General features: G+C 37.0%; 1 protein-coding gene across 2 annotated transcripts in view; it reads right to left on the bottom strand.

Moving 5' to 3' along the window:
- Positions 1–6,376: 6,376 nt before the first annotated feature.
- The window catches only part of PLD5 (phospholipase D family member 5), a 164,371-nt gene continuing 157,178 nt past the window's right edge, over positions 6,377–13,569 (bottom strand). For both annotated transcript variants that reach the window (XM_041404405.1, XM_041404406.1), the window contains 4 exons: positions 13,210–13,349; positions 11,279–11,444; positions 7,887–8,001; positions 6,377–6,612 (listed from right to left, as the gene is read on the bottom strand). In XM_041404405.1, coding sequence (XP_041260339.1) covers positions 6,377–6,612; positions 7,887–8,001; positions 11,279–11,444; positions 13,210–13,349 — 657 coding nt within the window. The remainder of the gene's footprint in view (positions 6,613–7,886; positions 8,002–11,278; positions 11,445–13,209; positions 13,350–13,569) is intronic.

The raw sequence follows: 13,569 nt of genomic DNA, 5'->3' as shown, positions 1-13,569 counted from the left end.
TCTTGTTTTACATTTTATATGCTGTTTTGCTTAGACACTACACATAACAGTGCATGCCTTTAATCTTTAACAGAAAGATTCCTTCCCTATTAAAACCCCCATTAAGTCCCTCAAAGTTACATTTGAAAATAATTCTAGCTTCTAAGTGACTTACAAACTTATACAGTTAGCTCTTCTGCGAGGATTCCTTTTCCTCATTTGAGTGTGTCAAGTTGGATTGCCTGATACTTGTGCTTAGTTTTCACCAGTTTATCCATAGTTCAGAATGGTATCTGTCTGATGACTGTATTTGTACATTGAGAGAACAAGCAAACCACAAGCAAATGCTGCGTGCGATGTGAAATTTGCAGGCGTGTGCTATGTTGTCAATTTTTGCTTATATTGTACTAGAAACTTCTGATGTTCAAGGAGGAGTCCCATTTCAAATAGTGCTTTACTACTTGCTACCTACTAAAGAGGAATCAATGGACTTTTATTTGTGCTGATTTCTTTCTGTTAAGCATAAATTCGTGGTTGTTAAAAGTTCTTTCCTCATTCTGAAAACAATCATGGGATTTCACTTGTATCAAGATGAGCAAGGAGAATGCATAAGAAACACAGGATTTTGCAGAGAAAGGAACAAAATAAAAATGCAATCCAGAGCTTTTATATCAGCATCCAGTCCATTAACTCAAGCTGATCCAAGTTAGTTTGTCTCTGGCTCTTTTTGCCCCTTCCTCTCTACCCTTACTGCATTTTATAAGAGGGATAGATTTTACTGTATGAGATTCAATGTCCACCATGTGTTCACACAACACCACTGTGATACATGTAATTCATATTGTTTATTGTTGTGGCCATGCAACACAAAATAACCCTCTGGAATACTGCAGTTGGCAGCCATTTTATTATATTTTGTTATGTTCTGTAGCCTGAATTGGCCATCAACCTTCTTTCTGTTCTTAAAGGGAGAATGAACATGATTATTTTACAGGGTTAAAAAGTTATTGAGTCTTCCTGTAAAATCTCAGTGTAGAATTTGTTGTGAACAAAATAGAGCTGACTACATTACTATAGCAGAATAATTTGCAGCCAGAGTTGAATTAAGCTCTTAAAATCTATTTTTAACAATGTTTTCAGAAATAGGCTGCTGTAGCTTGATTTTTGTCCTACATGTTTTTAAACTGTAGGGAAAAACCTGACATTAGCATGTTAATGCAGTTTGAATCATATGGATATAGAATATAAATGTGTTTTCATGACAACCCAGTTTGAGTTGCTCTGTTGAACCACTCAATACGGCTGGATTATTTTCAGATTCTCTGTAAATTCCTGATTGCAAGGTAACTCAAACAAACAATTCTCACAGACTTTCCTGGAAGCCCATGCAGAATTAATCTAAACTGAAGGTACAATAGAAAGTTCCACTTTATTATAGGACCAGAGTTTATCCATTGACTTCAGCACCCTTAAGAGTGTAAAGCACATGAGTTCTTTTCTTGTCTAAACTATTTTGAATGAGGTCTCTTTTACATGCTAGTTTGGCAAGCTTCTAAGGCATTTGTGCAAAGTGATGATCCAAGAGCAACCTGATTCAATACTGAGAAATTCATAAATAACATCCAGCAGTAATTAAAGTGAAAAACTACAGCTTAAGAAAAGCAATCTCCTACAGCATCAGTTGAGCTGCTATACCTTGCAATGTTAGAAGTGGTACCTTTAACTCGGAGGCATCATTGTGAATTTTAAACACACCAAGGATTCATTCTGGTTTCTTTACATAGATTGCATTGGAATAATGATGACTGAAAAACCATGAATGTATGATAGCTGTAGAGAGAGAAAGGGTAAGAGTGGAAGAAAAACACAGCACCAGAAAGTACCATCTGGAAACATACTAAACATTTAGTCAGTATATTTGTATTAAAATGATGAGTTAATTTTGAAGACCAGAAAGGTTTGAAGATAACTTAGTGTACTCTATGAGGCCATTCTCAAGAGTCAAGTGTATAATCATCTGAGACAGGGATATTTAGAACTTCAGACTAAAGAGCCAGCTGATGTCTTTACCATCTTGATGAGAGTGCACTCTCATCACTCTTTCCAGTAAGTACATGCTAAAGTCACAAAAAACCCCTATAAATTTTCTGGATTTTTTATTAGATTAGGGTTAACTGGCAGATAACAGAACTTATTTGTTCAGTTTTTATGTGTGCAAATATCAGCAAAGTAGTAGAATTTAGGCAGCTGGTAGTATAGCAAATAATTGGTAGGTGTTAAAAATAGCATTTGGAGGCTTTTCTACTTGTTTCTCAAGCTCTCTTCTGAACCACCAGCACAGCCTGGATTTACTGGGAAGAATACCTCGCCCTACAATGGGAAAGCTGAAATATTTTCCTGTTAGGGTACAGCTACAGCCATTGTGCTGTAGCACACAATCCATGCCTTTCTGGTCTTCAAACAAGAGGTGAGAGTAGCTGTGGATACTAGTTCATGCTTCAGGCAGAAAAAGTAGCTGGCCCAAAACAACTTGAGAGTTAACATGCAAGATCTGGAAAGTAGCCACTGTATGATATTTGGGCTTCAACCTGTGCTTATGGAAATTTCTGTGATTATGGTATTGATAGCAGCCAGATGTTGGGGGAATTCAGATTTTATACCTTGGCAGGACAGAATAATTCAACTGTGTTTTAGATTATTGGATAAAGAAGCCAGGAGTAAGTTGTGAAATTTAGTTCTTGAACTGGGATTGGATAAAAATGCTCCAGTTTAGATGTGCTTGTGGTTTGGACCAACATCTTGCAGTCACTTTTTGTCTTTTTGTGACTCTAGTTTTAGGTGCTAAACTGTAAACATCACAATGTCTTCTTACTTAGGAAGTTTGCTCTATGCCTCAGCACTAGGTACAGGATCTTTAGCAGGACTTCATGTGAGGAACAGTTAAACAAAAACTTGTATGAATAAGGCACTAGTAAATGTTTGCAGCAAACAACAATTACAGTCTATATTCTTTAAGAATAAAACCGTTCTGTTTAGGAAATTGCCTTTAATATTACAGAGTTACCATTGCCAGTTAGAAGGGCCTAGAGAAAGTGCATCTTTTGGGTTATGCCTGTGAGGTCTGTAAGAAACCCCTGAATGCAAATCCCTGTTACATTAGGAAACAGCCTGTGCAGTGGTGATACTCAGGAGATTGGAAGCAAGAGGCAACTGGTTTAGATTGTGATCCCTGCTAAACTAGTGTGAAATCACTGTAATGGATCTGCTTCTGATTTATTACAGTGGTAGAAGGATCTGAAGCCAAAACTGAGGCTGCTTTAGCAAATCTAGTTAAACAGTAACAGCACTGGCCCAAGCCAAAGAATTGGCAATAATCCCCTTATATGGTTTCAAAAAATAATCTGGTATTTTAAATTTCCTATTTGCTGAAGTTCAGGGATGCACTTTGTCTTTTGGCTAATGTAATAGGTCAAGGCCTTATGTACTACTTTGGAGCTGATGCCATTCTAAACAGTTATTATAGTATTGATCCACACTTTATACCAAATGGAATTTGAGTCTGCCATTCCATTTATAGGATGGCTGGCCAGTATCTTGAGTTGAAAGTTGTTCAAAACCACCCCAATTCTTCCATTCATAAAACCAAAATATACTACCACTTTTAAAAAATACTTTTATGTATCTGCTATTTGAGGGGGTCATTGAAGCACCAAGAATCTGTTTATCTAGCCAATAAGAAAATATTTGCAAACCAGCAGACCTTGTTAATATTCATGATCTGCATTTTCCTAGGATCTGTCCAGTAAAACTATTTTACCACTCATTTGTTATACCAAATAAATCAATGGTCAGTCTGATTTCATCAATAAACCCTGCTTGGTAAGCAACTTAGCTTTGTCATCTGACAAATTTGTGTTCCACTCAGATCCTCCATTTTTTTATACAAGATGTCATTTAAAAAACTTAATACATTTGCAGTATCCATAATGCAAGAGGGGAAAAAACCCCCTTACATTGATTGATTACTGTATATTATTGCCATTAGGTGCTACATATAACAACTCCAGGCAGTGGGCTTTTTTTGTTTGCATGAATTATTTTGTGTTTTATGTAAGGTCATGGTATTAAGTTTATCTCAAACTTTAAGGTCACCTATCCATAGGGACCTCAGAAACTGTACAACTATCTCAACCAGCTTTTAAAAATGTGGTGGGCTTTTTGTTTGTTCATTTTGTGGGTTTTTGAGTCACAAGACTAAAGTTGTTGGTGGTACAACTCAGCTGAAATTTTCATCAGTAATTAATCTGGACTAATACTCATTTCTTAAACAAAACAAACATTCCCCAACAAGTAAGTTAAGTTCTGGGAATCTCTCTCCCATATACGCTATACATACTCTAAATTAAATACAGAAGGAAGAAAATCCAGAAATTTCTACTCACAAAGATCTTTCCTCATAGCAACACAGGAAACCATTTTATTTTAAAAAACCTTTTTCTTATCAGTATGTCAGATTATATGCTTTTCTATGCGTGTGAGAGACTAATACATGCCATGTGTTCATCTGAATATCAGAAAATGTTACTGACTATTGGAGTTGTGCAAAATATTTTCTGTAAAAGCTGACAATCTTAAAAGTTTTTTTGATTTGTCATTTTCAGTAAGATGATGTAAATCTTTGCAATTGCAAAATAAACAAAAAAATCTTTGTCAAAAGTGTGCCTTTTGGGGTCATAATTAGTCTTGTGGGGTATCTCTAGCTGACAATTTGAAGTTGTGCATATGTTAATTTATTAGAATTTCCTAAGCTGTGCTCAATGTGAAATAAATTTGAATTTTTTCACCTTATAAGTGTAAGCTATGTTTTGAAAGTCAAGGTGCATTTTTAACTTCATTGTAAGATTTATACATTGGAATGTGGTTGGGTTTCTTTCTCTTTTTGCCCTCTGCTTTTGAAGTGTGCCTTCAGGAGATGAGAAGAAAAGTCATCATTTCACAGAAAATTCACAGAAAACGTTCTGCGAATATTTAACAAAACACAGAATGCAGTTTGCTTTCATGGCTGGGTTTCTTCAATGGAAGCAGAGGCATAGTAGTGAAATATTTTTATTATGAAACTCTGCTATTACATCTCTGACTGGAGAAAAATCTGTCATCAAACATTTGTGTGCACTTCTTCAAAGAGCAAATTCACACTTTTATAGAACAGTTGCTTTTTGGTGCAACTGCGTTGTGATTGTAGAGGCACACTTTTGACACCAACAAAAACAGTGGTCTAAATGAAGGCAACACTTTCAGTCCATGCAGATGTATTTAACTATATGGATGATGTTTTAACAAAAAAATGTCACTTCACAATTTTTATTTCTTTTTAAAGTAGAAGTTAGGAAAGCAAATTCTTCAGGTGTAAAAATCAACAACATTACTGTATGATCATTTAACAACAATTATTGCATGATTTTGCATAACCCTTGGCCTTTCTAAAAAGCAGTATTTGATTTTGAGATGTGCATTGGTTTAATAATGAGTCATCACATATCTGCTGACTCACACGTGACAAATATTTAACTTGGGGAAGAAATTTTCTTCAGATTACAAAAACATAAAAAAAAAATCAGTTCTAGGTTTTAGCTATTAACCCAGAGATTTTCACTGTTAGATGAAATGCATGTAATTGGAAATAACTATTCTGTTGAAAGGAATCCACAGTACTTTGATAAAAAATCTGAGAGGCTTTACGGAATATGACAAACTTGATGAGGCCAACCCCAACCCCTCAAAAATTTCTCATACTGTTAGGAGACAAAAGAATTACCAGTCCTGTAACTCCAATGTATTTTAAGGCTAGTTAGAAGACATGGAATAGTGATACTCAAAGTAAACGCTCAAAACCAGTAAGTATTTTTATGACAGGGTAGTTATTCAAAGGGAATTATTTATATGGGTGAAACTTTGCTAATTCCTTTACATTTTCTATTACAGTAAACCTACCATCTATCTCTATGTCGATAATAACTGATCTTAGAATGCCATTTCATAGCTCAAATCTTCATTTTGCCTCAAGGTTTGCTCTAGCCAGGTTGGCAATTGGGGAAAGTCCTAAAACAGAAACATTGACACATGCTGATAAATTTAAATGTGGAACATTAAAATTTACATGGAAGTGGAAATGACATTCAGTGTCAGAAGTAACAAATTTGAGTCTTAAATAATCCATATAGAGAATATAGGTTAGACAGATTTAATATAAGTGTGCTTTTTCCTAAAAACACCCCCCCCAAACCAAACTTCTTTTTTTTTTTTTTCTTTTTCTTTAAGTCTTTTGTCTGTAAATATGAAAGAAGGCTACACCCCAACATAATTCTTCATTGCCATACTAAATGGTAAAATAGTCTTTCTAATTCACATTGCTCATGGAAGTCTTATTTGAAGTTCCTTTATTGAGTTTGTGGTTAAAGCAGTTTGGGATTTTTGTTGGTTGTAAACTTTTGGCATAATGTGAATACCAGTCCCTTTCAAAAACAGCCTTGAGTTGCTTAATGATGCTTGTGCTGTTCCCCGCGTCTGCTTGGTTGATAACAAGGCCAGCTCCAGCATTCTGCGTAAAAGCATTTCCTACCCAATCAAAATTACCTGCAAGCAAAGGCAGGAATAGACAGTGAGTTTCTAACATTAAAAAAAGAACCAAATAAAAAACCAATCTCCTTCAAGACAATCCAGGATGAAGCACTACCATTTTCCCCAGTTCAGAGATGGAAATAAGTTAGTTTTTTTTTTAATAGCAGCAGGAAAAAAAGCTCCAATACATACCATGCGTAGTGAAGATTGTTTCTGGAAGTTTTAACAGCTCTAAGTCTTCAGAAGTGAAAAGAGATTCTTCTATTTATTCAAAACTAATTTGCTCTTCTTTTTACATCTATTACGTTATTACTCCATTTACTTTCCTCACTGGCCTTTTCAGTGCTAAAAATGATTTTTTTTTCTGTATAAACAATTCAAAGTTCCAAAACAGTAGATATTTTACAACTTACCTGTTAACAGATACTATTTGAGGAAAGAAAAATAGGTTTTACTGGTTTATGCCAGTTATTACAATCTTTGTGGAAATCTAAGGTAACAAGTAAGCACTTTGAATCCTGGGGATATCAGGGCAAAAAGGTTAATTGGACTAATGGAAAACAGGTAAATCAAGTGCTTCAGCTACTTTTTTTTTATTCCACTAAAACTGTAAGTATTTCAAATTATACACTTAAAACACATGCAGTATTTTGGACAAACAGGGCTGTTACTTCACCAGGAAATGTTAAGAATTCTAAAGTTATCAAGGATGGTAAATTGGAACCTCATCACAATGGACAATTTTTCCTATGCTAAAAGTAAAAAAAAAAAAACAAAAAAAAAAAACCAACTTTTATGGGGTGCCACACAGCAATTTTAGTTAAATACACTTTTAACCCAAAATACCAGTTAGATATGTACTTAGTGTTAGGAAGGTGTCTGAAATGCCATTGTAATAAATGGAGTAAGGCTTTGGATGATGAGGATGAAGAGCATCTGTGCAGTGTTTGCCAGGATTGACCATAGCTCTAGTAATAACATGGGGAAAGGAGAACACTCCTTCTTCATTGGATTGCAGAACAAGAGAATATGCTAATAATTATACCTGCTTCATAAATTGTGTTGTATTTGTGCTTTCAGTCTGTTTTAGGATACTGAATGCAGAATGCTGGTCTCGAGAAACTGATTCAGAGGGGAAAAAAGAGTTTTAGATGAGAAAGTTCAGTCATCATCCAGGTTCCCAAAGAAAAGAACTATTATCTTCACTTAAAGAACATATCAGCTGCAGATTGCTCCTCTACAAAAGGTTGTGGATACAAACTAGAATTTCTTGAGATGTGGTTACTTACCAATATACGCAGCTCCATCAGTCACCATGTATTTGTTACGATTCAGTTTGGGAAGGGAAGTGTTCTTCTGTTCTTTAAGAAAGCAGGCACTCTCTTCCTCAAGGTCAAAGAATTTCTGCCATAAAATAGAAGGAAACACGTTAATGAGGATTGCTCTACAAGAGAGAGAAAAAATACAGTCTGTTCTCTAATCTTTATTGAAAATTAGTTGGTGCTACAGAACAGCTTGAGTTTTTATTGCCAAGCATTACCTTTAATAAAATGCTGCACCATTGTATTTCTAATTAAATTGTCATAGTTTGTGATAATCCTGCCTTGGCATTCTGAACTATATAAAGTGTATGGCTACTGCATGCTAAAAGCAATACAGTGCCAGGTAGTAAAGGCTGTAAAATGAAAAAAAAAAAAAAAAATTCTGTTCTCCATGGTAAGAGCCAGTAACTTTTTTTAAACTAATTTCCTCATTTTTCAAGGGACACTGGGGTTTGAAGTCTGCTTCAGGATTGGGATCAGCGACACAACAACAGCTGAATTAATACCTCTGCAATCACACATTGCATAATTTCCAACAGGAAACTTACGATTTCAGAAATGTAGAAGCTTGTCAGGATTGAATTTGGTATAAAGAGATCAAATTTTCCAGGCAAAAAGAGGAAAATGTTTTACCCTGGAGAGTGAAGTATGAGCAAGATTTATTTATTTGTTTGTTTGTTGGTTTCTCTATTTATAAATTTAGAGCTATATGCACTCCTCATCTGATCAGTAACAGACAAAAATGAGCAAGAATACACCTGCACAACTCAAAAATAGATTCACATGGATGCTCAAGAATAACTTGGCTGTAGATAGATGTTCCTTGGCACTCCTTTGTGTTTTCCAGTTGTCTAGAGACAATTTTGTTCTAGGTCATAACTTCTTCAGGCCCTTTCAAAGCACACACCTTCCTCTGTTTAGCACTGCACCCAACAGAGCTGGCCCCTTCCTGCTGCTCCTTTCAGAGTTAGAGCAGGCATTCGCACACTCAGGATGCATTTACAGGGTCAAGTACACAAAATTTAAGGAATACAGGAATTAAGGTCCCAAGAAGCACAGTGGTGAGCTCTTCACCTTGAGTCTGCCCTTTCTGATTCAAACTTTAACTTCATGACCACATCTGCATAGGACAGAGCTCCCTGCTTCAGCAGCAGTTTGAGATGCAGGTTACTCCTTGCCCTATGGCTGTGAGCTTATAGCATTTAGTTAGTCCTCAAACAAAGCTTTCTAGGTGCAAGTTCTTCCAGTGATCATTTTCTTCAGAGTACTTGTATTGAGCTTGCATTCTCAAAACAGTTTCAGTTGAAACCAGTAATCATTAATGCTTCTGTGAATGAGACTCGGAGATGCTGCAAATGCCAGGTGTAACAGGGTTGCAATGCCCTAACTCTATACTTGCAGTTAGGCAACACCAGAATTTGCAATAGCCTGGTCAGGAGAAACCAGGAGGAGATTCCCATCCAACAGAGAAATTACATCTGCATCTCCTTCTCCAGGATGGCCATTGGCAAATCAGTGCACCCTGCAGCTGCAGCCAGCCATTGGCACTCACTGCAAACTTTCAAGCCAAACTGGTCTTTCCATAGGGATAAGGAAAAAAAAAAGAAAACAATCAAGACAATGCATATCACAAGGATCGAAAGCTGAATGAAAAATAAGAAGTTACTGAGTATGCTTTGTAGGATCCCCAAAAGAACAGGACAACACAGGGATAGGAGGTCATGTGGTGCAGGTGTGTGTGGCATTTTGCAAGAGGGAAAAGCAGTGTTTTCAATAGTTCAAAAGGTAACTTAGTTTTTTACTTTTTTTAACCTATTCTTTCTCCTCCATACACACACATCGTTTTGTTTCACTTTGATCCTGGCTGTAATGGATGAATACAGAAGAAATGCATCTTTAAAAAGCAGTTGCTCATCTGACATACTTTTTAAATTAAAAGAGAACTGAGATGGAGCCTATGGCACTGTTGTCAGCCAAAATCAAGTTGATAACAGCAAACTCTGACCCTTGGGCTATTATTCATACCAAAGTTTATTTAAGGCAGTGGTTCACCCAGACTGGGAAATGTGATGCACAGCACAGAGCTAACTGACTTAGTGTTGTACCTTTACAACTCTCTACAGCTGATTTTTTTCCTGACAGTTGTTTTTGTATTTTCTAACTGCAGAGACTCTACCTGGACTATTTACCAGGACTCTACCTGGACTATTTAGAAGAGATGTTTAGGAGCAAGTTTTATTCCTTTTATCATTTAGTTCTTGACAAGATAAAATCTGTACAAAAGATTTTTCCTGCTGTAAATAGATGCTAATGGATATTAGGTACCACTTTGCAAAAAAATTTTGAATATGTAAATAGAATTTTGATGATAAACATGGAAAAAGCTAGAAGTTATTTAAAATTGAAGTGGCTTAAAAAGAGTCAGCTATGTATGGGGGTTTTTGACTTAAAACCACACTTTATGCTACTTTTTTACTGAGGAAACTTATAATAACAACATACATGATAGCAAAAATCCCTATTTCTAGATATACATAATACCACTTATTGTGTGTATAAGAAATAGTACTTCCTTTTTAGAATTGTTGTCAATTTTCAAACCACCAGAAGAATTTACGGGATTATCAAGTTAGGAAATCAAAATAATTCAGCAGATTATTTAGAACTTTTACCTGAAAAAAACCAAAACAAAGCCAAATAAACCCACAACCCCTCCCCCTCAAAGATCCAAGGTGGCTGATTTCCAGTGTGCTTCATTTCATAAAAGTGAAGTGTGTCACACTGGAAATAGCACTTACCATACATTCTGTTCTCTAATACAGTTGTACGGTATTTCTCACTTTCCTGTACTGCATGTCTAATGTGGCCCCAGAGTGGTGTTTCTGTCTCCACAATTTTGAGTTTTTAGTCTGAATTTAATGTAAAATCTTCATTATTTTTTCTTGTACTTTTCACTTGACTGAAGATAAAGGAGATGCTTACACATCTTAACAGTAAGGTTATGTGAATGCAGACTAAATCATATTTTTGTCAGGTTGACTCTTATCTCACAGTATAAATATGACCAGTGGCTACAGTTCGCTCTGTTGGCTCCACTGTGAGACCACGAGGTGTTTTGCACGGGCTGTCCACCACACTGACTGGTTTTTGGCACCAAGGTATTTTTCTGTCTTAATTTCAAATTCTGTTAGTACTAGGACTAAATTATTTGTTCAATATTTTACATTTATTGATACTTAATTGAATTTAAAGACTTTGATAAAAACAGAAAAAATTCTCAGTTGTTATATTTTCTTGATTCTTTTTTTGGGGGGGTTGGGGAATAAATTATATTTTAAAGTAATATGAATTATACTTACAACTTTCAAACTACAGCTTGGAACTTCAGTGCAAATAGCTTTCAGAGATGAAACAAAGTTGAAAGTAAGGGGATCTGTGTCTCTTGAGAAACTTATGAGAAGTCGCACTTTAATACTTCGTAAAACTAATGCTTCTCTTATCTTCCCATCTAAATACGGCCAGTACCTGTGGAGAAAGAAGACAACATTTGCAGAGAACTTTTAAAGCTTTAAAACATTAGGGAGAGCCGCTCCCGTGCCGGAGAGCCGCTGCCAGAGGGCGCTGCTGGCCAGCCCAGACACGGCCACAGAGCATTTCCCTGCTGGCACAGGTCATGGAACTGGAACACCGCATCCCTGGCTGGCATCCCTTGTTCAGCCCCTGAGCACCGGGCCAGGGCAGGCTGGGGGACCGGAATTTCTCCTTGGGAAACAGAGCTGCTGTGCAGGGTGCCTGTGTCCTTCAGGAGCAGCAGGTGAGATGGGCCGCTTAAGGAGGATGCTATGTGATGAGGAGTGCAGAAATTCTGCCAGGAATGGGATGGTGGCTTCCACGGTGCTATTCTCACAATTGACAGTAAGCTTTGTATTCCTGTCTTTTGGTGGGAGCAGGTCAGGGCAGGGAGAATTAAACAAAGAAAAATGCATGTTTTCTACATTCCAGCAGTATCAAAACATCTGGGCTAATGAAACCTGAGCTCTACCATGCCAGAAAATAACTTAGAAGCACGAACTGGGAGTTGGCAAGGTAGAGATGCAGGGGCAGTGCCTCAAACACAAAGCCACGATGAAGGAAAAACGTTGAAGAATTCACACAGGTGCTTCCCTGCATGTCCCTAACCCAGTAGATTTCTGAATTCTTCCACCATGAGAATAAAGTAAGAAGGAGTATGGGAGATAACATACAACACTGTAATGGTTCTACATACTAAGATGCTTTCCAAGATAAAGGAGAAGTAGGAGGGATACATAACATGAGACTGTGGTTCCTGCAGCACTGCCCATGATTCTTTCCCTGTGATGGAGGCTGTACATAATGAGTTTATTGGAAAAACTCTCTCATAGTCTTAAAACAGTTTATGCTTGGTATCAGTTACATAATAATTATTTTTTGAAAATTTTGAACAGAACAGCTCTAAATAGAAAAGAGTACATAACCACATGCTTGGTTTGGCTTAACTGTGTTCAAATAAAATGCAAAGATGGAACAGCAGGCTTTGCTAGGTTCTATATTCATTGTGAGCATTATCAAGAGTAGGAGGGACCAGTGGATACTTGCCTCCTGAGCTGGATGGTTTTGATGCACTCTGGCTCCAGTGTTGGGCCCATGAATGCTTTTTAATGGTCCATACAAACTGGCTGTTCGAACATTATGTAGTTTTGTTTGGTTTTAGCACCTCTCAGTTAACCAAACTGTGAAATCATTCAAATGTAATCTATTCTGAACTGGGAATTTTCATTTATATGTGTATGCCAGTAAGATAATGACATTTCCCACACTGTATACAAGTATACACGTTATTTCTCTCTTAACACACACACACACACACACACACACACACACACACTCTGTCATGTTGAATATCTGCATGATACTCATAATATCCAGTAGTTGTGGGCTCAGAATAGTCAATATAATAGTGCAAGAAATAGGATTATTGTATAAGCAGACTTATATTCCTGGGTCCCAGTCTCATGCAGATGGTCAGACTAGACAATTTCTGATCTCCTTCAACAGGCAGATCCAAAGCTTAGGACCCAGAACTGGAAAAGTCCTCTTAGGTCCCAATTCTGCTCCCATTTAAGTCAATGGTAGGACTCTCACTGATTTCAATAAGAGCAGAATTGGGCCCCAAGAAACTGGTGCACAGTAGTAACTAACCTCCTGTGGGTTCATTTTCTCCAGCAGACCCTGCTGGCATTGTGGGAACCAGCTGGACCTGGACACTCACCGTTTAGCATTGGTGTCGATGACAATGGGCAAGTAGTCCATGACAGCAATGTACACAAACTGTTTGGCATCGTCAATAACACTGTAGATAGCTTCGATATCCAGGACTCTGTCCTTGGGGCAGAAGAGTTTAGGTGAGTTCTGTGAAAGGAAAAGTTCAAATATGGCATTAAAAACTATTTATTTTCTCTCCCCCTCAGTCTTGAGATGAGAAGTAGCATCCATTATTTTAGCAGAGATTATTAACTAATACCTTCATCTGTCCTGCTCCTGCTAGAATACTCAAAGCTACAAAGGGAAGCTACTTGCTTACTTGGCCCTCAAAAGCCTCACCATTTAGGTGTAACTGTCGGTAAAATGC

Source organism: Onychostruthus taczanowskii, unplaced genomic scaffold, assembly GCF_017590055.1.
Source record: "Onychostruthus taczanowskii isolate IOZ18803 unplaced genomic scaffold, ASM1759005v1 scaffold21, whole genome shotgun sequence".
NCBI classification, from domain to species: domain Eukaryota; kingdom Metazoa; phylum Chordata; class Aves; order Passeriformes; family Passeridae; genus Onychostruthus; species Onychostruthus taczanowskii.
The sequence above is the reverse complement of the archived record's forward strand: the minus strand, read 5'-3'. Positions and strand labels throughout refer to the sequence as shown.